This window comes from Colius striatus, chromosome 17 (genome assembly GCF_028858725.1).
Source record: "Colius striatus isolate bColStr4 chromosome 17, bColStr4.1.hap1, whole genome shotgun sequence".
NCBI classification, from domain to species: Eukaryota; Metazoa; Chordata; class Aves; order Coliiformes; family Coliidae; genus Colius; species Colius striatus.
Window position 1 is genome coordinate 7248554 of NC_084775.1, and position 21484 is coordinate 7270037.

General features: G+C 53.9%; 1 protein-coding gene across 1 annotated transcript; it reads right to left on the minus strand.

The window, feature by feature from the left end:
- Positions 1-24: 24 nt before the first annotated feature.
- On the minus strand, positions 25-17443 carry MMP11 (matrix metallopeptidase 11). Its single transcript, XM_062010099.1, has 8 exons — positions 17351-17443; positions 8754-8989; positions 7400-7543; positions 6233-6366; positions 3476-3723; positions 2986-3199; positions 1395-1652; positions 25-497 (listed from the first exon to the last, which is right to left on the minus strand). Exons 1-8 carry the CDS (start codon positions 17441-17443, stop codon positions 364-366), a joined length of 1461 nt encoding a protein of 486 aa, XP_061866083.1. The 3' UTR covers positions 25-363.
- Between the last annotated feature and the right edge of the window lie 4041 nt (positions 17444-21484).

Here is a 21484-nt window from a genome sequence, read left to right on the forward strand (position 1 = left end):
GTAAACGTAGGAAATGCCATCATGTCAGTCCTACAGGATGGGGTCCAGATTAATTAGGAGAGCATGATCCTGTTCCAGGATGGCTTGATGTCTTTGGGATGCTTTGCTAGAAGAGCGTGCCCACATTAAGGCTTTAGTAGCTGCCCTTGCCTGCAAAAACCAAAGTAGATGCTTTTACATTGATAGCAACTGAAGCTAGGACTGCTGGAACTGGAGTGGAGCAAACTTTGTCACTTGTGACAGACGTCTGTTGTGTCAGATGCTGAGTCTGAAAGGAAACCAGGAATGTCAGAGGGAACCCTCTGTGTGGCTGTAAGAGGTCAGGGCGATGAAAGGGGAGTGTGGAGGACACGGGCATCCCCCTCATCTGAAGGAGTTGGAGGAGGGTGTACAACTGAAGAAGTCCTGGCTGATCTGGCGTGGGTAGCCCTCCAGCACTTTCACCTGGACTGGGTCAAATTTCCAGTAATCTCGGCCTCTCAGGAAATAGGCAAAACCTGTGGGTGAGAGAGGAGGGTTAGAAGAAACGGTTTGTGTTGCTCAGAGATCTTTTCCTAGTGTTTTGTCTAGCTGTCACTTCAAAAGAGAGCCCAGAAGAGAGAGGAGATGCTGCTGGATTCATTTCACTTGAACCCAGGCTTGTGAGTTACACTGTTCTTTCACACTCTTTGAGTTTTGGTGGGAGAATAAACAGGATGGATTCTATTTTATATCCCTGGTGGTTTTAAATATGCTGTACTGGTGTGGTAACCCAGCCCTGAGAAGGAAGAGGACATCTAGGACCTAAACAGGGCCTGTGACAGCGAGCTTGTGAAGACCTGCTGCAGTGCATCTGTTACGGTGGGGAAGCTGCCCTGGCATTTAGGCTCTGGAAGCAGTGGGGAGCTGTTCCACTGCATCCTTTGAGAAGAAGCAGCCACTGCACCCATCATCCCAAGCACCCCAGCTGTCCCATGTTTCTGTGGTACTGCCATGCTGTCTTCCGCGTGGGGCACATCTAGTAGGATTAGGCTGTACCAAAAGCAGCCTGTTCATTCAGGACAGCTGCCTGAGCTGAAGTGTGGGTGGAGTTTCTGCTGTTTTTCTTTGGAGAGGTAACAGCTAGGTAGGACTCTGACCATTTCTTGCTCAGAAGTTTGAATTCTATCCATCAGACACTTAACTGTTGGCTGATGCAACTAGAAATGATAAAACGCATTTCTACAGGAGAAGCCTCAGTTCCCTAAACACTGGAGGGAGCTGCCCCTCTCTCTTTCTACACTGCACAGCATGTGGTATGGCTGGGAAGCACCCACTACTAGCAAATGTCTAAATCTGCCCAGTTCCTCCAGCTGGGCAGAGGTGTCAGCTCGAGCACCTCTGCCCCAAGCAGGCCACAGCCCTGCTGCACTGACCAAACTCATCCTGGAATGCCGCGTCGATCTCCTGCGGGACGCCGCGCCAGTCGGCCATGGTCCGGGGATAGATGTTGTCCACCTGCCGGGTTTTAGGGTTGAAGCGCCAGTAGTTGCCTCCGCTGAAAATGTAGATCTTGTTCTTCTCAGCCCCCCACACCAGAGCTGCCTGGACAGGGGATGCTGGGAGACCCAGCTCCACGACCGGAGTGGGGCCAGACACCTGTCTCTCGCCATCGTAAATCCAGTACTGGGAATCTGGTGGGGTGACAGGAAAGGGAGACGGAGCCAGAAACTCTTTGGTGTCTGATAATTGGGCAGTCAAGGGCACAACTGGAGCTGGTGCCTTGGCAGAGCTCCCAGGCAAAGCTGTGCCCGAGAGGTGAAAAACCCACCAGTGTCATGGGTACTGTGACTGATGTGTGCACAAAGTGCAGGGAGCTGCCCTCCCATCTGAGTCCAGCCCAGACGGTGCCAGTGGTGGGATGAGAAGGACCATTTTAGCTGCCATCTTTGTGCACGTTACAATAAAAGACCTGGCTGCAGGGATCAGCCCGTACTTTCCAAACTCAGTGCTTGGAGAACATATGTGGGCATGCACAGGCATAAAGGGGGCATGTGGCTGTGAAGGAGCAAGCTACAGAAACCAGGAAGAAGCTGCCAAGCTGAGATAGAGATTGGAAGCATATTTCCAGATTAGATTAAAACGGGAATCTCTGCAATTAGCCTGCGGCATGTAATACCTTCCCCGTATCTCATTTCAACTCCTGGCAGGAGCCTGCCAATTGCAGCCTGAGTCCTTGCGTGCAAGTCAGGTGCTCAGTAATGTGTTTGTGTGGGAGCGCTGCCCACAGAGCTGTGTCCCAGGACTCGGCCTGACGGTGCAGTCGGGGCACGCACACCAGGGAGGCCGGGCACCTACGTCACCCAGCATCCCTGTCATTGCATTCACACTTGGTAAGAGCATTAGACAGTGGAGTTGAAATGGAGTTTGTTGCTGGCCTTGAACTCCAGAGTTGGCTGGGAGGAGGTTTGCCCCCACCTCAGGTGACTGGGCTTTGATCCTTGTGGAGGCTGGAGGTTGCCTGGTTCTGCGCTCAGGCTCCCTGGTGGCTCATTCCATCTGGGGTATTACAGCAGCTCCACATCCAGCTCTCTGAGGAGCACAGAAGATGGTGTCCATCCCCTGAGCAGGGCTTCAGGGTCACAGGCCCAGGAGTTTCACAACCAGTGAGGCTTCCTGGGGCTCTCTTCTGGCACAGTGCTCCCAGGACAGCTGGGGAGACGGAGCAAGTGTTTCCTTCCTCCTCTGCCAGCAGCACTGCCAGGGCAGAGGCTCAAAACAAATGTTTGTGCTCCAGAGGAGGAGAATGAGATACTCTGGCTATGTCTAAAAGTGGCCCCTCCTCCTCCCTTCCGCTATCAATATCTGCTAAGATTTAAACCAAGCAGACAAAGAAACAAATAACAGGATCACTGGATTGCTGAGGATGCCCAGAAGGTTTATCCTCCCAGGAACTTGTTGGGTCCTGAATACCCCTGAGTAAAGGAGAGGCATTTCCAAGCTGACTGATCCCAGTCCAGCTCTTACCTTGGAAAAACCAGATATTGCCCAGAGGGTCCTCGAAGGTGGCATCGACAGCGCTGGGGATCCCTTGCCAGTGGCGGGAGGCCAGAGCTGGGTAGCCATCCTGCAGCTTTCCAGCCCGGAGCCGCCACACATAGCGGGACTTGAAGAAGAAGAGCTCCCCTCGGATGGCGGACGCGGCGTCGAAGGCTGTGTCGCAGGCATCAGGCTGCACAGACTGCCAGAGCACGGCCGGTCAGGAGCTCGCCCTCGTGGGACCCCTCTCACCCAGGCTGTGCCCAGGCAGCTGTCCTGCTCTCTGACAGTTTTGTTTGGGCACATGCTGCCCAAAGACCCCTCCCTGCATGCACTCCCGGCTGTGGCAGTGCCAGCATGGGGTCCGGACCTGGGTTCAGCAGCGTCGGGAGAAAACAGACCCCAAACCGCTGCTGCTGGCCTCCTGGGGAGGACAGACACAGCCGTGGTGTTAGAGGAGGACATGCTGCTCACTCACCTCCACGTTGGTGATCTCATTTGTTTCAAGGCCTGGCTGGGGCAGCTCTGCCGGCTGTGTTGGGGTTGGGTCGGGCTCCACTTTGGGTTTCCCATAGAGGTACTGGATACCTTGCCTGTCATCCTCACTCAGGCTCAGCGGGTAGCGGAAGATGTAGAAAGGAGACATCAGTGATTTGGAGACAGCCGTGTGCTGCAGGCCTAGGACGTGGCCAAACTCATGAGCAGCCACCTGCAGGAGGTCAGTGCCTGCAAAGGGAAGAAATGGAGATGGTTTTGCCTGCTTGTGTGTGACAGGCAAGCTGTGCCTGCAGAGAGGGCACCAGATTGCCCTGACAGTGCACTCACAAGTTTTTGTTCCCAGACTTCTCCTGTCTAGCTCTACACCGTGTTGGTCTGTTTTTTTAAGGGGTCAAAGGGCATAAATAAGGGATCCACTGGTTCAGGAGCACATTCAGGTAACAGCCTGGGCATGTTGGTAATTTGTAATTGTGTTGACAGGGTTTATTGCACCTCATTGTCTACCAGGAAGAAAAGTGTTTTCCACATGCTTTTGGAAAGGAGAAATTTGCACAGAGAAGGAAGTTTGGCCCATAGATGGTAGGTGATGGGATAGTAAGGTTGGGTTTTATCCACCCAGCCTTGCAGCAGTTGTTGACTACAGCTGTAGCATGTCAGGTTCCAATTAGATCATACCCACTGTGGAAGATACCAGCAAGAGGGAACGCTCTAGGATTGAAACTTGCTAATGTCTGTGGTCACACAGACAGCAGAGAGTGCTCATTTATTGGGTCAAGGAGGTGACATTTAAAAATAAATCCATATAAAGTTATCCAGTGCCAAGGCTTGGGCCTTCTTCCCTGGAGTCATGTGGATTTCTATGAGATCGTGTTTTAGGAATACGTGGCCTTGGAGCATCCAGAAAAGGAGAGGGCAAAAGTGGATTTCAGCATACAAAAGTGTGTCTTTTGGCAGGTGTTTAGTTTCCAACAGATCCTATTTGAAGTTGCTAAGTTTCAGGGAAAGCTAGAAGAGAGGCATATTAACAGCAAAGTGTGAGAGTGAGTGGAGGCTGTTTGTTGACAAGTCCCAGCGTATTCGTTCACTCGCCTTCAGCCAGAAACCCTGAGCTGCAGGCCCAGTGGTGGGAAAGGCAGGGATGTGAGTCAGCAGCATCCCTGCTCCAGGCAGGATTCCCCTGCCTGCCCCAGGGCAGCAGGTCACTCCTCAGCACTGGGATGGAATGGGACAGGGAGGATGCAGTTGGGAGGAATGCCTGGGAAGGATGGAGAGGAAGGAGAGCTCTTGTCTTCCACTGCTGGTCAGCTTTACGTTGAATCTGCACAGCACTGACCTGATTAAATCAACACATCTGGGTCAGCTGAGAAAGTGGGATTTCTGTGTCAGTGATTTATCACAAACTTTCAGAGACTTCTGTTTGGCTTGGCAGGCTCCTTGCTTTCCAGTGTTGGCAGATCAGCTGTGCTATTGTCAGATTCTCCCAGGGAGGTGAACAGCAGCACGCCAGAAGGAGCCGTGCTGGGGACCACCACTGTGTCCCTCACAGAAGATCTTCCACATGAAGTCTCACTCCCTGCACGGCTCTGGGGTAGCTCCAAGGCACACTTCAGTCCTCTTCATACTTCTGCTCTCTCGTCTGTAAAATCAGGCTAACGATTTCCCTGCCTCACTGAGACCTAGGGCAAGGATTTACCCTTGTTTATATCATAAAGCTGTTTTCAGTATATTATATGGCAATTAGCTGCAAAGAGCTTTCACAACATTTATTTTTGGAAGACATGGGGGGAAAAAGGCCAGGGAATAGGGCAGGATTCTGATGGGAACTGGCATCCATTTTCAGTTCCTGGTTTGCCTCTGACACTGGGAGAATGTAGGAAATTCTTCAACACAGGCAGCCCCAACAAAGGGTGAAAGACAGCAGGGTTCACCCTTCCCTCAGGAGCAGAAATGCTTCTGCATAAAGGTCTGGTGCTCTGTGGTTCTCGTTTTGGGTCAGCATGAGCAGGGTCAGGGACACAGTTGTCCTGTGCCCCATGCAGAGAGCCAAGTAGTTGTACAACTGACAATGACATGAACTTTGGGGGAGCACATCAGAGCCCTGAACATGGACATGGGCAAAATGTCTGGGAAAACGCAGAGAGGCAGGGTTTTAACTTGGGCTTTCTAATCGTTTCTTTGTCCTTGTAGATAAACTGGGAAGGAGGAGGAGGGGCTGACCCGGGTTAATTTTGGTGGATCTTGCAGAAACTGATGCTTAGGGCACTGATCCAGATGGTCCCAGGCGGTACTGCAGTGTCTCATGAGATACTGTGACACTGGACCCCAAGTGCCCAAGCAGAGAGCTACCAGCTTGGATCTATTATTAGCATAAAGAGAGAAGGAAAAAAAAAAAAAGGGAAAAAAAAAAGAGCCTGGAGTGGCTGTGGTGTTGTTTATGGTCAGAGCATTCCCAGGCCACAGGGACTGAGCTGCAGCCTGGGTGGTTTCCCTTTATGGACTTGTTTGAGGGCAGGGAACAGTGTATGCAGGGACTGGGGCTGGCGCTGTGCTCTGGAAGTGGAGCCTCAGTTTTTCTTCATCCTTTCCCTGTCTTATTTCCTATGGCTCACCACAGAAATGATTGTTGCCTCTCAGTTTTACAGGGTCCCCTGTTCACACCACAACAGAATCGTTTCCAAATGCACCAGTAAGCATCCTGGAGCATCCACAGCTCTCCTTGAAACTGTACCAACCGTACCCAGGTTGTTCCCAATTGTCCAGGTCTCATCATAGTCAAAATGGACATCTCCCTCCCGGTGTGTCTTGGGGAAGAACGCATGTGCCAGGATCCCTCCAGGCCCATCAAAGGGCAGATTGTCTCCATGCCAGTACCTGTGGAGGAAGACACATTGCACCTCAGATAACAGCCGTGTGTCTCCAGTGAACAGCATCGTACAGCCAAACGTGGGGAGCCATTGCAAGGGGACAGCAGCTCTCACGCCCATTTCCAAGTTCATCCCACCAGTCCAGATAACTGCTCAGAGCTCTTCCAGTTGCCACAAACCCAGTTCTGCATTGGGGTACCAAGGAAACAGAGCTCAGTCACACCGAGCCCTGGGCTGTTTGCATGTTTTCTCAGGGATGTTTATCCTCTCCTTCTGTTCAGCTTCCAGCTCAAAGCTGACCATGGACCCTAAAGAATCAAAGCAGTGACTGCCCAAGCCACAATTAAGCTGACATAGCTGAGTGGTGGGGGGTATGCAGAGGGGCAACTGGCAGCAAACCCAGCCAAACTCTCAGGTCTTCACTCAAAGCCAAACCCACTGTTGGCTAATGAAGGAAACCCATGAGAGATGTGGCCACTTGAGAGAGCCGAGGGAGGCACAGGGAAATATACAGCATGAGAATCACATCACTGCTTGGACGGCCTCCACCGCCTTGATTAACTCTGTGCAAACACGCAGCAGACGGAAGGCTCTGCCCCTGTGCATATCTTGCCAAAAGTGAATTTCAGTCCAGGAGCCAAGACTCATTTAACCAAGAAACTCTATTTATCTTTGGGCAGACAGTTAAGTCCTTCAGTCAAGGGACAGGATGGAGGACTTGAAGATGGAAAGTAAAAACAAATGCTTAGGAAAACAGCCTGTGGGCAGAGAAACATAAATATACCAGGGAAATTAATGAATGATCAGGAAGGGTACTGTGCACAGCCAGCATGGAACAGCTGCAGTTACAACAACTGCCCACAACTGACAACCAAATCAAAACCAAAAACAGCCCCAGTGTCTGAAAGCAGAAATAGGAGCCTCCATTGAAGTGCCTAAGTTGCATGCTGGCAGCACTCTGCTCTGGTTAGAGGCTTGAGATCTTGCATGCAAAGTGCTTCTTATGTCTGGGAGGAGGGTGCTGTCCCCACCATGCTCACCTTGTGAAATCAATGACAATGTCAGCCCGTCCTTCCTGCACCTCGGTGAACGTCAATGGAGTCACATCACTCCAGACTTTCAAAGCTTCCTCGATGGTCCTTCTCACTTTAGCTTTTACAAGTTGCCACGGGAACCTGATAATTCTGAAAGGCAATAGACACTGGATGAGGAGAGAGAGCATCAGCCACTGTCTCATGGACATCACTGTTACAAGGACACTGCTGTCATGAAGACAGTAGCTGTAGGATCAGTGTCACTAAGACTGCCACACTCTATCAGCACCAGAACATCTCCAATCCATGCAAGCACTTCCAGGCAATATGTGCAGCAGATAAATCCCATCAGTGTTGAAACCCTCTGGCTGGTGGGCCCAGAGGGGAGCTCTCTGGAGGGATTTGTAGATCTGTGTGTTTCTGTAGCAAAGTGCTGCAGCATTTCCTAGATCTGTCCCCGGCAAGTCTGCCCCCACAAGAGGTGCCTGGGAGTGCTGTGATGTGATTTCTCCTCCTCAGTCCTCTGCATTATTTTCCCCTGGAAACCTGGGCTCGCTCAGAGCAGCTGTTGCCTCTTCTGCCTAAGCAGACGGTAAGGCCTGCCACAGAGGCAGCTTGCTTTCTCTTCCATCAAGTGTTGGTGTGTGTTCATCTCTGCTGTGTTTCTTTAACACTGTTGACCAAACAAAATTAAAGGAAGAAGCCTGTCTGTTACCTGCAGTCCAATCAGCCCCCTAATGCTATGAGGAACCATCCCTTGCATTTGAATAACCAAAAGACAATTTATAAGCTGTCAAGGTCCATATGAGTGTGCTCACTCCTCCACTCATGCCCCTGTGGGCAACCAGGGAGGGAGCACAACCCTCCCACAAGCCTTGTGAGCAGCTTCACAACTGAGAATGTGTGAGGTGATTTGGGCAAAACTTCACACTGAAGTCATGTTTATGGGAACATCAATAACAGCTGAATAAAAAGGTCTTTTACAAATAAACCATGAGGTGAGCCCAGAAGGGGTGGCTGTGGGGGCAAAGGCACAGCAGGAGAGGGTTGCTCCTGGAGGCTCAGCTCGGCTCAGCCGCGTCAGGGGTTTGATGTAGGGAAGTGAATGTATGTGCACAGGGGTGTTGATGCAGGACTGACCGAGGGCTGATGCAGTGGCTGTGGGGGATGTGCTTTGGCAGGGGTGAGTGGGCAGCTGTGTCTGTGGGAGCTGGGGACAACCCTGCTGGTGGTTCAGCATCTGGCTCCCAGGGCCTCCAGCTTTTATGGTCACATCTGAGCATGCTCCAGGGAATATCAAACTGAGAGACGTAGGGAGGAAGAAGAAGCCAGGCTGACTCCTGTCCCGGGCCTCTCTTACTTGTAGGTGAGATCAGTCTTGTCCCAGCGCCCGCCAGAGAGGACAAAGCGCTTCTGTCGGTTCCGCCCGCCCTGCGCGTCGGGCGGCAGGGGGAGGTCGGGCACCCCGCAGCGCCGAGGGCTCCCACCTGCGCCCACAGGCAGCCCCTTGCCAGGCACGCTGGTTCCCACCGCCTGCACCAGGGAGGACAGCCAAGGACTCTGCTCCTTCCAGGTATGATGCTTTCGAGACAGGTCCTAAAAGGGAAAAGCAAAGCCGTGACTTGGGCATCTGGGAGGAAACGTCCCGATGCAGAGTGGCCAATGTCTGCCCAGAGCAGGTCCTGCAGCAGCGAGTTCCACATCTACATGGGGCTGTTCCCCTGCTGCTGGGGTACAAACTGCTCCCCACAAACACCCTCCACTCCTTGGGCTCTGCTGCTCTGAGGCCAGGTCACACCTGGGGGCATGGTGTCATGCCACGGCACCCCCTAAGCACTGGGCTATTTTTGGTCTGCTTTGCTTGGCAGCTGGCCGTCAGGAAATGCTTTTGCAAGCTGTGGATGAGAACCAGACTCTTCAAGGACAAAACACATCTCTAGGGAGCAAATTCTCCCCCTTTTCCCCACATCCTTTATTCCCTCCGTGCCCCAGGTAGAAGTGATATTAATGGGGAGGACACCTTTAGTTCCCAGCACACAATTGTTGCTCTGTGGTGTCCCCTTGCTGTCCTGGCATGGAGAGCAGGCTCTCAGCATAGCTAGAGGACATTGCAAGCTGCAGAGCAGCTTACACAGATCTGGGGGGTGACTCAGTCCAGCCCATGGAGTAGAGAGCAGCTGCAATTGTCGATGCAGCCTGAGCTCACCAGTTCTGCAGAGGGAGGGACAGGACCATACCCTCTTGCCACACTGCACCTGTGACTCTGCTTCAGGATAAGATCCCACATTCATTTGGAAAAGCATGGTTCCTCTTGGCAACAGTCACTAATGCTAGTTAGCTGACTTCCATTGGTTTCTGACCTGACAGCAGGACTATGGGGCCACTTGAAAATGGGACCCAAGTGTAATCCCCAACCTGCTGTGAGGCATGTGGGGTGACAGGTACTTGGTTCCTGCATTACCACACTGCACAAGCCAGAGGTCCAGGTGCAAACCTTTTTGGCTGATTCTGTGCCAGCAAATGTAAAGGTGTTTGAGCAGCAGGAGGAGCTGAGACACAGCAGTGACATCTCTCTACTGGCACAGGCAGGCTCTGTCCCACAGGGCTCTGGAGTGAGATGGGGTTTAGGGGTGCCTTTCCTTCCCCTGCAAAGAGCTGCCTCTGGGCCAGCTTTCCTGGCTGCCCTGCCAGGAACATGAGGGTCGGCAGTGCACGCTGCCAGGGTGGCCATGCCACCGTGTGAGCCATGTGCCACCATTCTGCTCCTCACAAGCCCATTCACACGGCTGGAATGGAGCGGGAAGCTCCCACCTCTGCAGTGGCCCCATGCCTCTGAGCGACACACAGATGGGCAAGGGAGCCAGACAGGTCACACAAGGGGCAGTTTAGGTGTCAGGTTTTTCACTGTTCACCACTCCAGCCTGTTGGGTTGTCCTCTCTAAGACCGCCTTGGTGGCTTGGCACCTGCTAGCCTTTGCCTTGGAAACCATCGACCCAACCATCATGTCCCAGTGCACTTTCACACACCACAGGAACTGCACATGCAAAGAAAGAAAACTATTTTACACCCTGAACAGCAAAGCCTACCCAAGCCACCAGCCATGGCAGAAAATCCATCCAGTGCTTTAGTGGAAGGAGGTAGTACACATCAGTCCCAGGGGAGCCTGTACTGACCTGCTCCTGCTGAATGCTGCAGCCCTGCAAGGGCAGGGGGACCTGTCTGTCTAAGATGAGCTCTCAGAACTGGCTGACACCCCTATCTGGGCTGGCACCAAGTGCTTGCAAAAGACAACTGGCAGGAGGAGCTGATAGGGGTCATGTCCTAGCCAAGATCTTGCTCCCAGTCTGAAGAGACCCTCTGCCAAGCAGATAATGACAGCTGTGTCACCAAAGCCTGGAGGGCTGCTTGGCTCCTTGATCCTGGATGTGCTCAGAGCATCCACTGCTACCAGAGGCGGGTCCTGCTGCCTGAGGACATAGGGTGATGAATGTGTCTCGTTTCCCAGGACCAAGCAGTGCAAGACAGCCACCCTGAGGCACACGAAGAGGTGATGGACCCTGGGGAGAGCCCTTGCTGTGGAGCACTGAGAAGCCTTCAGGAGTTGCCCAGGTAGGTGAGCAGGCTGAGGCTGACCCAGATGGGCTTACTCCTGTCTTTTTTGTCTTGGCTATGCTAAGCACTTCCCCAGTCTCTAAGGAAGACCAGTCCTTACCAGCTCAGGGCACTGGCGTAAATGGATAATTATTTCTCTCTCCTCTGGGCAGGAGCAGAGGAACTGCCCATTTTCTTTTGTCCCAAGGGATCCCATGTTCAGAGGCAGACCAGAGGTAGTTTTTTCTCTCCTTTTGTTTAACCTAAGGTCACTGGCATGAATCCCAGCTTCCAGCCATCCAACCCCCACCTTTCCTTAGGCAGGACCCTCTTCCCTGCTCCTCTCTGCTGAGACCCAGCCCTGGGAGGTGACATAGTGCGGCCCTGTGAACTGCTCTGGGTGGAGGCAGAAGGCAGGACCTGCCCTGCTGCCCCAAGTGCTCACTGTGCCCCTGGACAAACAGGCGGGCTCTCCCTGTCGTCATCAAACCCACATTAGCACCATGGCAGGAAAGGGCTGGGAAATGTCAGTGCAGGCACAGCCAGCAAGGGAAACGTGATGGGCAGAACCCACTGACAAACAGTGCTCAGGACACACGTCAGGCTGGAGATTTTGGCCTCCTTGGCTGGACACACCTCACTGCAGGCACTTCCCAAGGCTTAGTGTGTCCTCTCACTTAATGTTGCATCCTTTCACGCAATGCAGAAGCCATTCTCTCTCTGTGCTGCTGTTGATGCTAGCGCAGACCTGTGAAGAGAGGATGAGGAGGGCCTGGCTGCCAGGTAACTATCAGGGTATCCCCACTCCTCCCATACCATCATCACAGAGGAATTATCAAAGACAAAATCAGGGCTTTGTGATAGAGACTGCACAGCAAAATGCCTGCAGAACACGAGCACAGAGGGGCTGCTAGGCCTGAAACCGAGGCCTGAGGGCAGTGAGGACAGGTGAGGACCAAAGCTACACACAGAGGCCTGTGCTGCAGTCCAGCCACAGCTCCTCACAAAGAGCCTCTTCCTGCAGCCTTGTGACCAAAAGGCTGAGAAGGAACAGGAGGGAAGGGACAGATCCTATAGGAGCGTCGAAACCACAGCAGAAGTCCACACTGCCCACACAGTTCCTCACAGCTCTATCAGCCATCATGTGCTGCGAGACAACAGCCACCACCTCTGGGTCTGCTGAGGCCAGACCACCAGCAGCCAGGCTTCCCAGGAAGTGTCCCAGCCACCCTGAGCAGCCAGGAGCATCTTTAACCTCATCATGTTGGGCAGCACCCAACCCCCAGAGGCTCCCAGGAGAAGCAGCCAAAGAGCACCACAGAGTATCAGCAATGCATTGTATAAATAACCTCAAGAGGGAGGCCAGTGCCTGGTACTGACAAGCCCAGTGCTCTCCTCTGACTGGGTCCATCCTCTGCAGCCTGCCCTGAACTTAAACTCGTCTCCTCTGATGTGTACCTAATTACCAGGACTCCTGCCTGCTGCTGTAGCACAGATATGAGAGGAGACCCCCCTCCCTGTCAGACAGGAGTGACTGGACAAGTTACAACATGAATCCCATCAGTCTTGGATACTTCCCTAGCCAATTGGGGGCTGTTTCCTCTTTTGTTACAGGATGAACTTACGGGCTTTCACCCTACCTCCCTGTCCCTTCTACTTTTCCACATCTCCCTGCTTTCTCCTTCTATTACACAGTGTTTGTCCAGGCCCTGGTGTTTGCTGCCTCTTTGGCTAGCAGCATTATCCTACTCCCAACCTACAAGCCTGTACCTCAGAGCACTCCTGCCCTTAGTTCAGCACATGTGGAAGGAGAGCGGAGATGCTTTCCTTTGCAGCTGTCACGACAGCTCTCTCACCCCATTTGTGTGCACTGCTGGGCAGGCTCAGCACACCCTTGACAGGCTGCAGCAAGGTTCTTGCCTGAGACCAGCACTGTCATCCTTATGCACAGAGTAGCATGGGCAGCTTTGTGGCCAGTCTGCCTCTCAGCCCAGTGTGGACTTGCAGAGGTTGGATTTTGGAAGTGCATCTACGGCTGATGGTTAGTGGTAAAACTGGAACCAGCTCCACTCTAGTCAGGTTGTCTACCAGAAGCAGACCAACCTTGGAAGGTGCTAATACTGCAGCCAAAATCTCATGGCAGAAACAGATTGTGTTTGTCACCTGGTCAGACCCAGAGCTAAGCATGCTCCTGGTCAAGGCGCTGTAAGTGGAAACAATGGAAACAATCTCTAGGCAAAGCCACCAGATTTATTGAGCCCACCTCCCCCAGAACAAAGCAGAGCCTCCCAACCCCTGACTATGAGTTCTTTGCTCACACTTAAGTATTTCAGCTACAGGACTGGCTTCTTTGTGCTGGGCTGCTGTATGGTCCTGCTGCAGACTGAGGCAGGGAGAAAGCAAAGGCTGAGGCCAGATTTGTGCCCAACGAGGCCCCTGGGGAGGTGCTGCGGTGCCTGGCCGTGCACACACAGTTGGAGGTTCCTCTCCAGTCCTTCCCACAGTCTGTGGCACCATCAGACTCTACCTCCTGGGGCCCGACAGTTTGTTTCCGGATTATTTGGTGGTAGTTGTTATTGGCAACGAGAAAAGGAAAATGTTTATTTTTCCTAAGCAACATGGAACACGAAACATTATGGACTGCAAATGTTTATGCCCACAGACAGAATGAGAAGACCCAGGCTCTGGTGTAACAAGAGAACGTAAATGAACAAACATTGTAGGACTATTTTTATTATCAGACACTTTAATTACTTGACAGTTTGTGAGTCTAGTCCATCAACACCACCACAACCAAGCTGCTAGTGTCACCCAAGCAACACTCTGCCAGGAACAGGAGTACTTACAAAGCAAATAAGCCCCAGGATGCCAGGATAGTGAAAGGTTTCGAGAGGCCTTAATCTGATGACCTAGAAATCCCCTTGAAAACAAGAAACCACTCCAGGATGCAGCACACTCCAGGCAGAGGAGGAAGGGGGCTGAGATGTTTTGTTCATTGTGCGTTTACATCCAAGCTAAGGTGAGCCATGAGCTATCAGTGCCCAGCCCAACAACAGCCAGGACATCTCTTGCTGGGTACAACCACCTGGCACAGCACCTCTCCAGAGCTACAGGGGGGATGTTCTACCCTCAGGGAGCATATGCTGCTCAGACGTACAGGCTGGGATCTCCAAACCCACAAGACAAGAATTGTCCCCCTGCCTAAACCCCCAGAGATGTCTGGGGGCTTTTCCCTCTCCACTAATTTTCACAGAGCCACTTTTGTGAGACGGTGATGTCTCTCTTCTGCCCAAATCCCACTAAGATGTGAAGGTCTGGTCACCCGTCTGTCCTTGTGGGTCTTATCTGCACTAGGATCTCAGTGAACTCCAAAAACATGTCTGTGGCCCTCAGTGAACTCCTGAAGTGTTCTGCTTTTCATTTTGCTGGACAGCTATGTGCAGACTCAGCAGTGCTTCCATTCACATCACAGGCTGAGCCATCTCCAGAAGAAAATTGTCCAGGAACCCTTCCTTTACCTGTCTGTGCATTCGGGATTAGTAGGAAGGAGCTGACAGCGTCTCTGGTGTGAAAAGTCTCTGCAGGACAACTTTTAAATGGAAGATTCTTTGCAAACAGGATCTACACAGTGCAGCCCTGCTCTGCTGAGCCTCCCAAATCACGGTACCAGGGCAGGAAACACACAGGGAATGCACGTGCAGCATGAGCTGGAGTGCAGGATCCTCCCCAAAGTACATCTCTCCTCCCTAATCTCTTCTCCCTCCCCAGCCCGCTTTGCCAGGCTCACACCCTAAGTCTTGCCACTCTGCAGGGGGAGGGTGTGTTGTGTGTGAAAGCACAAACACAACAAACCCACTGGAGAAAAACTGCTTGCATATGGCTTAAGTCTCTCCCAGAGCAGAGGATAAACATGCCTAAAATTACCCCAACACTCACTGCAGTATTGAAATAGCCAAACCAAGGAGTGAAAATGAAACCCTTCCTGCAGGAGCTGCCCAAGCCCTGAGTGAGGCAGGCAGCCACTCCAGGGGCTGCAGCACTGTGGGGAACCTGCTGGCTTCATGGCAAGAGCTGTGGGATATGGCTCCCCAGGGTTACACTGGCAGCTGGGGGGGTGCCCACCACTTCTCCACCAAGAGAGTTTCCCAGAAAACAAACTGAGCTGGAGTTCCCAGGAGAGCAGAAAGCAATGCAGGAATTCAGTGTCTGCGCGTGCACTGCCCCAAGCACTGCGGAGCTTTTGTTCTCGAGTTTTACAGTGGACACCAGACACAGCCTGTATTCTGCTCTCAGTTTTCTCCTTCTTTCTTTAGGCATTAATGTCAAAGTGAAGGAGATCTTTGGGGTTTGCTACACAGGTCCTTCTGCAGCTTGCCCTGTGTAGCCTGGATGTAAAATGAATCTTAGCCCTTCATTCTCTCCCCGCTCAGTTACTGCTGCTGTGATTGTTACTGGTGCACTGAACAGCCATGGTGCAGCGTCCTGCAGCACCTCGGGCTGTCCTTGCCCACCCCATCTATTAGCACTGCTCCAGGAAGTCACTGTTGTCTGTCTTGTAGAGTGTGAATCTCTTTTCCCAGCTCAGCCCCTTGGCTCCTTTCTCATTCATCATCCAACAGCAGAAGGTGCCCAGACAGGAAATTAGCTGCTGATAGATGTAGGGAAACATCTCTTTGTGCAGAGAGACTTAAAGCAGCCAGAAAGGTGAATGTGTGATGGCATGGCAGAGCTCTTTAGTGAGAGGGGGCAGAGAATGGCTGGCATGAGAAATGCACACACAGGCCACTGTCAGCCCAGCAATCCCACTTCAGCCATTTTGTAAGGGGTGCACTGCTGTCAACTTATGTATGTCATATGTGAGAGCAACAACCATGATGCTGGCTTTACCCCAGAGACCATAGAATAACCTTCAGAAGCCTTGACACCAGATAAGGAACCCAAAATTGGAGCTCTATGGGATGAGAGAACTGCTATTTGAAAGGAGAGGAAATCATCATCCATTTCCAACCTCAAACCAATGCAGCCACCATCTCTGCAAGGACTGAGTGAAATACACAGATCTGAAACCCCAAGTTCTTCAACAGTTTGATGTATTCCCCCATTCAAGGGGTGCTGGCCAAGAGAGATGAGTCCCAGCAACCTCTGCAGTCACGCTGCAGCTGCGAGCACCAGCAAAAGGTGCTGGACCAGACCCAAACTCAGATGGTGTGAAACCCAGGCTGGCTGCCCTGGGGATCCACACAGGTCCTTGCTGGCAGCAAGGCCAAGAGCAGAGGCTGTGCAGGGCCCTTCGGGAGCAACAGCTTCAGAACTTGCACACGGCAGAGAGTAGGCACCCGACAGCCCCAACATCCCCACAGGAACCAGTGGTCTCCAGCTTTATGCAGGTGGAGCTCTGCCCTCACAGCCCACCACTTGCTGCGTTCAGATAGGGGTGAGATCTGCAGAGCAGTGTCATAACTGGGGTGCTGAGTGCCACTGCCGAGTGCCTGGCCTCACCCTCCTCGGAGTCAGAGTGGAGCCAAGTGCAGTGACACTTTGTTTGGAATAATACAAGCACTTTGGGGGACAAAGCTGCTCTGTGCCAAGTCCCAGCCCACAGCATATTTAGCAGCCAAGTCAGAAAGTACTCAGATGACAGAGCTGATAATAAAACCATCGACAGAACCTGAACTAATCCCCTTGGGCTGCTACCGGGCATTTGCTCTGTCATTAGTTTATGGCACACTGGTGAAGCGCATGTATATAATAACCCAATCACGCAGGCACACACTCCCAGCACAAGGAGCTCTCTGTCTTCTCGCGTCTCCCGAATCCCTTGCACACCGCTGTTCCTCCTGGCAGCGGCCGTCGCTGCTGCTCCCAGCCCCTTCCCAGGTGCTGAGATCTGGCGCGTACGTACAGAAGAAAGAGCCCTGCTGCAGCTCGCCTCCTGCCTGCGCGCTGGATGCGTCCCTTTGCTCGGGATCGCCGGCACAGCGTGCGGCGGGTGTTACTCGCAGGCAGCGAGCGCTCTGCTGCCTTTAAAGGAAGGGGGGCATCCCTCGTCCTCTTGTAAACTCTCCCTGCCCCGCTCCTTGTTTTTCCCGTGGCCGCCCCGCAGAAGGGAGCACGCCTGCGAAAACTCCCATAACGTGCCACGAGAAGCCCGCGGAGCGGGGCTGCCCGGGCGAGGGGCATCGCCGGGGCCGGCACAGCCGACCCCCGGCCGCTGAGTCCCGGCAGCATCCCCGGGGCGCGGGGGCGCGGACGGGGGCTCGTCCCGCTCCGCGGAGGGTCTGCCCGGGAGATGCTTCGGCGAGCCGCGGGCCCAGAGGCGTGTGGGACCCGGCGGGGAGGACACGCAGGGGTCAGTCCCGACTCACCGGCTTGTGGCGGCGGGCGGGCGCGGCGGGCGCGCAGTGCAGCAAAGCGGCGGCCAGCAAGGCGGCGGCGGCGGGCAGCGGCGGGCGGGCCATGCCGGGCTCGGACATGGGGCGGAGGGGGGTGTCCCCCCGCTGAGCCTTTTATCCCCCCCCCCGTGGCCGCCTGCCCTCCTCCCCGCGCCTCCTCCCGCTCCTGCCTTTTGTTCTCCGCGAGCCGCGGCTGTACGGGCCGGGGGGACACGGGCCGGCGGCATCGCGGGAGGGGGGTCCCGCCCCGCTCCGCCCCAACGCCCCCGGCAGCGGGGCGGAGCGGGGCGGGACCCCCCTCCCGCGCCTGCCCGGCCCCCGGCCTCTGTGCCGCGGCGTCCCCCCGGGCTGCGTTGGCGGCTGCGGCCCCGCTTTGCTCCCCGGGGGTGATCGTCGGTCTCACCGCCGAGTTTTTGCATCTGCAGGTGGGGGAGCAGCGGCTGGAGCCACCCCAGTGTCACAGCTTCCAGTCCTGTATCTGGTTCCTGTCGGGACTGGGATGGTTTTATACACGTCGGTTTAAAGATGTCTTTCACCTTCACAGTCCCCACTCATCTCTGGGTTCAGTGTACAAAGTGTGGCTGCGTCCCTGCTTTGCCTGTGCAGGGCTCTGCTGGAGCCATCCGTGCACTGAGCCCTTCGCTATCCCTGTGCCAGATGCTAAGGGAGGGGAAGGAAGGGAGCAGCCCCCTGCTTTGGAGATGCCAAAGCCTTCATCTGCTCAGCCGCCTGGAGACGGAGGCAGCAGTGCACAGATATGTTTCTACGAGAGAAGCTCTGGTCTGTGTCAGCATCTCCTCAGTTGACTGAGTTTAGCTGCAAATTGTTTCAAGAAATGTATGCAAATAAGAAAACTTTGATCCCCAGCTGCCCGGGCTGGTGTGCAGGGAGTGGGTAAGGCTTCCTGACATCCCCAGCTGCAGAACTGTTTCATTTGTCTGTGTTCAATTGCTCGTGTTGTGTTTTATGGGAACCATACTGAGGATGTAGGCTGTGGTACGTTAAGCAGATGCGAGGAGAGTGGTGGCTGCTGTGCTTGGAAGGTGCTGCGGTGCTTGGGCAGCAGGCTGTTAGCAGGACGTCCCTGCACAGGAGCACTGTGTTTCCCCATGGCCCCGCTTGTAAGAGGGGAAAGGGAAAGAGGGGGAAAAGCAAAAGGGAAGAAACAAGGAGCTGGTTGGTGTTCACGGGGCTCAAACTTCTGTGGAATTTACGCTTCTCCTGGTGTTCTGGCTGTGCCTTGGGAACACAGAGCAGACTCTGCTTTCTTGCTTGCTCAGTGCCAGATAGCTGGGTCCCAGTGAGAAAAGCTTTCCTGCCTTGTGTCTCTTTTCTTGTATGCTGGTGTCTCTGGGAGCTCAGTGCCTTCCAGCCCACCGCAGTGGAGCCTGTCAGTGCCAGTGGGGAGAGGTGTGGGAGCAGCCTGTGAGGCAGTGACAGGCAGCTGGGCTCGTCTTAATAACAGGAGACTTTTGAAGGGAGTGTTCCGGGAAACATGGTCCTTGCAGAGATGGGACCACATTTGAGGACTGCTGCCGCCTGCCAGGGCACCTAACACAAAGGAAAGTGCATGGTGTGTTTGAGATATTTCCCAGATGAGCAAGTAGATGTTTAGCAGCAGGAAAAGGGCCCATTGGGTTGGTTGAAGGCCGTATGCACAACCTGCAGGAGTCCTTTCTGCTAGTACTCTTGTGCTGGGAGCTCTCTTGCCACTGTCTGTCTGTGCAGCCCTCATCCCTACCTCAGTTTGCAGCTTGCTGAGCGTACAGAGGCTGCTGGCAGATAGCACAGGGCTCCCATCCTGGCCCCAGAGCACTGTCAGCCTGACACCTCAGTGCAGATGCTCTCTGCTTGCTTTCCTGTAGCTCCTGCCAGGCAAGAGCCAGATTTGGTGTTCAGAGATCTCACGGTGGCTGCAGGAGCTCTGCATAAGCCTTCATGATCAGGAGGTGCTGCCAGCCACTGATGTGGCTGATACAACATCCTCATGCACGGCTCTTCTTGCTTGGCATCCGCCTGCCACTCCTAGGGAGCGGGAGAGCTCTTGTGGCTTTTCCAAGTCCTCCACTGAGAGGAGGTGGGGGAAGAGATCTCTGGGAAGAGCTAAGGGGAAAGGTGGGGAAGTGAGAGAGAAACTGAATTTAAATGGATTAAGCCTGTTTGTCCAAAGTCCTTTGTTTCCTGCCACCTCCCTTGTGTGAGTTTCATAGTTGTATTCTCTGTGGCTGGGGACTTGGTTTTAGATTCCCTGCACAGTCAGGATGGAGCTTTCAGGTGGAAGAGGGTCCAAGAGCCAAATACCCAAGACAGAGAAACCACTTTGATTCCTCTCCTCTAATGTCTTTCCCCTACTATCTGTAGGTGATGGCCCAATGAATTGATGTCTCCAGCATCAGTGCTCATTTGGGTGGCAAATGGTGTCACGACCCCTTCAGGCAAGTCTCTGTTCTCACCCTGTTGCTTTGGGGATTCCCCTTTTCTTTGGTATCTTCTCATCTCTTGGGCAGCCAAAGTGGGCAGTTGTACAGGTGCAAACAAGGCTGAGGGTCATGCACAGTGAACGGCCCTTGTAAACACCAGGGATCAGGAGTGTTTCTTGAGCAGGCTTTGAATTATCCAGTTCTCCCTCTCAGCTGACAGCTCGAAGATGGGCACGGGGAGGGGGCCAGAAGAGGATGTGGAGTTCAGGCAAATTTGTTCTTTGCGCCTGGATTCACACAAGTGGAACAGTAAAGTAACGTGTAAAGCAAAATAGTATGTAAAAATGTCTGTTGGCCAGCAAAATGCTTTTCTTCAAAGTTCTTTTTAGCTTTTTTGAATCATTTAAATGAAAATGACTAGAATTGTGCAGGCTGTCCTGCATCCAAACACTGCACCTTGAATATGCCAGAATACAACGTTTTGTTCTTTTTCTGGACCTCAGCTCAGCTAGGCCAGTGCTTGATCCACTGCTGCTTATTTTGCATTATTGCATTTGGTTTTGCCTTAAAAAAAACAGCCCTTCCTTGACTTTAATTCTGGATTGAACCCAGCAGTGCTGAGTTCTGGGATCTGCCCCGTGTACTGCACGCGTGAAACGGAGGGGCAGGCGTGGAGCAGAGCCCCAGGGCTGAGTCCATGACTCCCTGCAGGGCTGCTGGGCAAGCCCTGCAGCTTCCTCCAGCCCAGGAGCAGGTGAGATGGTGTCAGGACTGTCCAGCCCTTCACCTTGCAGAGGTGCACTGTGTCTGCATGAGGGTCCTGGAGTGGGTCCTGGAGAGCAGCTGCAGCAGCCCTGGCCCCATGTAGCTCACACGGCACCTCACCCGCTGCCCGAGCTGTGGGATCCTGTGGCTCTTCCTCCCTCTTCTCCCCCGTGCCCCGGTGCAGCTGCAGCCAGCCCTGGGATGTGGCCCCAAGCAGCAGCTCCCTGGGGGCCGTGGTGTCAGCAGGGCAGGGCAGGGGCAGCCCCGGAGAGGTGCCCCAGTGTGTGTTGTCTAATCATCTCCTGCCCCCGTGCCAGGAGCTAAGCACACACAAACAGTGCCGAGCTCTGGTGAGGAGTAGTGCCTGCGAGATAAGCCAGGCAAGGAAAACACATCCATCTTCGTGTCTCTTGGCCTGGGATGAAGTTTCGTGTGCTGGCATTTTCCTGGCGCAGGCTCAGGGCACACCACAATTCACCCGCGGAGCCAGACGCCGGGGAGCCAGCTCCCATTCCTGGCGAGAGGTGCCAGCCCTGGCCGCTGCCGGGCGCAGGGGTGCTCGGTGCTGGCGCTGGAGGGAGGCCCTGCTGCTGCTCAGCGACGGTGCTGAGCCCGAGCTGAGCCCCTGCGGCAGCCTGGGCCCAACTGCACGTGGACAGGGGTTGTGTTCTTGCCCTGAGCAAAAGGGTGAGACTGGCTGCCTGAGCTCCCTGTGCCCAGCCCTGCGCCCAGCACCCCGCAGAGCCCAGGGTGAGAGCTTCCAGCGAGACAGCAGCCTGGACGGAGCAGAAATGACTAAAATACAGCACCAAGCAGAGACTCGACTCCAGCCTGCGGCTGCTGTGTCTGATAAGGAGGCTGCTAGTGCTGTCTTGCAGTGTTCTTCAACCACCTGATGGCTCTCCCCAGTGAAAAGTCCTGG

What these genes read in the sequence shown, in the direction of transcription:
- MMP11 (XM_062010099.1), bottom strand. Translation starts at nt 17,443, where the DNA reads ATGGCCCGCCCGCCGCTGCCCGCCGCCGCCGCCTTGCTGGCCGCCGCT. An exon ending in CCGCCCGCCGCCACAAGCCG is followed by an intron (nt 8,990 to 17,350) that starts GTGAGTCGGGAC and finishes TTTCCCTTTTAG; the next exon opens with GACCTGTCTCGAAAGCATCA. An exon ending in ATGAGATCACCAACGTGGAG is followed by an intron (nt 3,200 to 3,475) that starts GTGAGTGAGCAG and finishes GTGCTCTGGCAG; the next exon opens with TCTGTGCAGCCTGATGCCTG.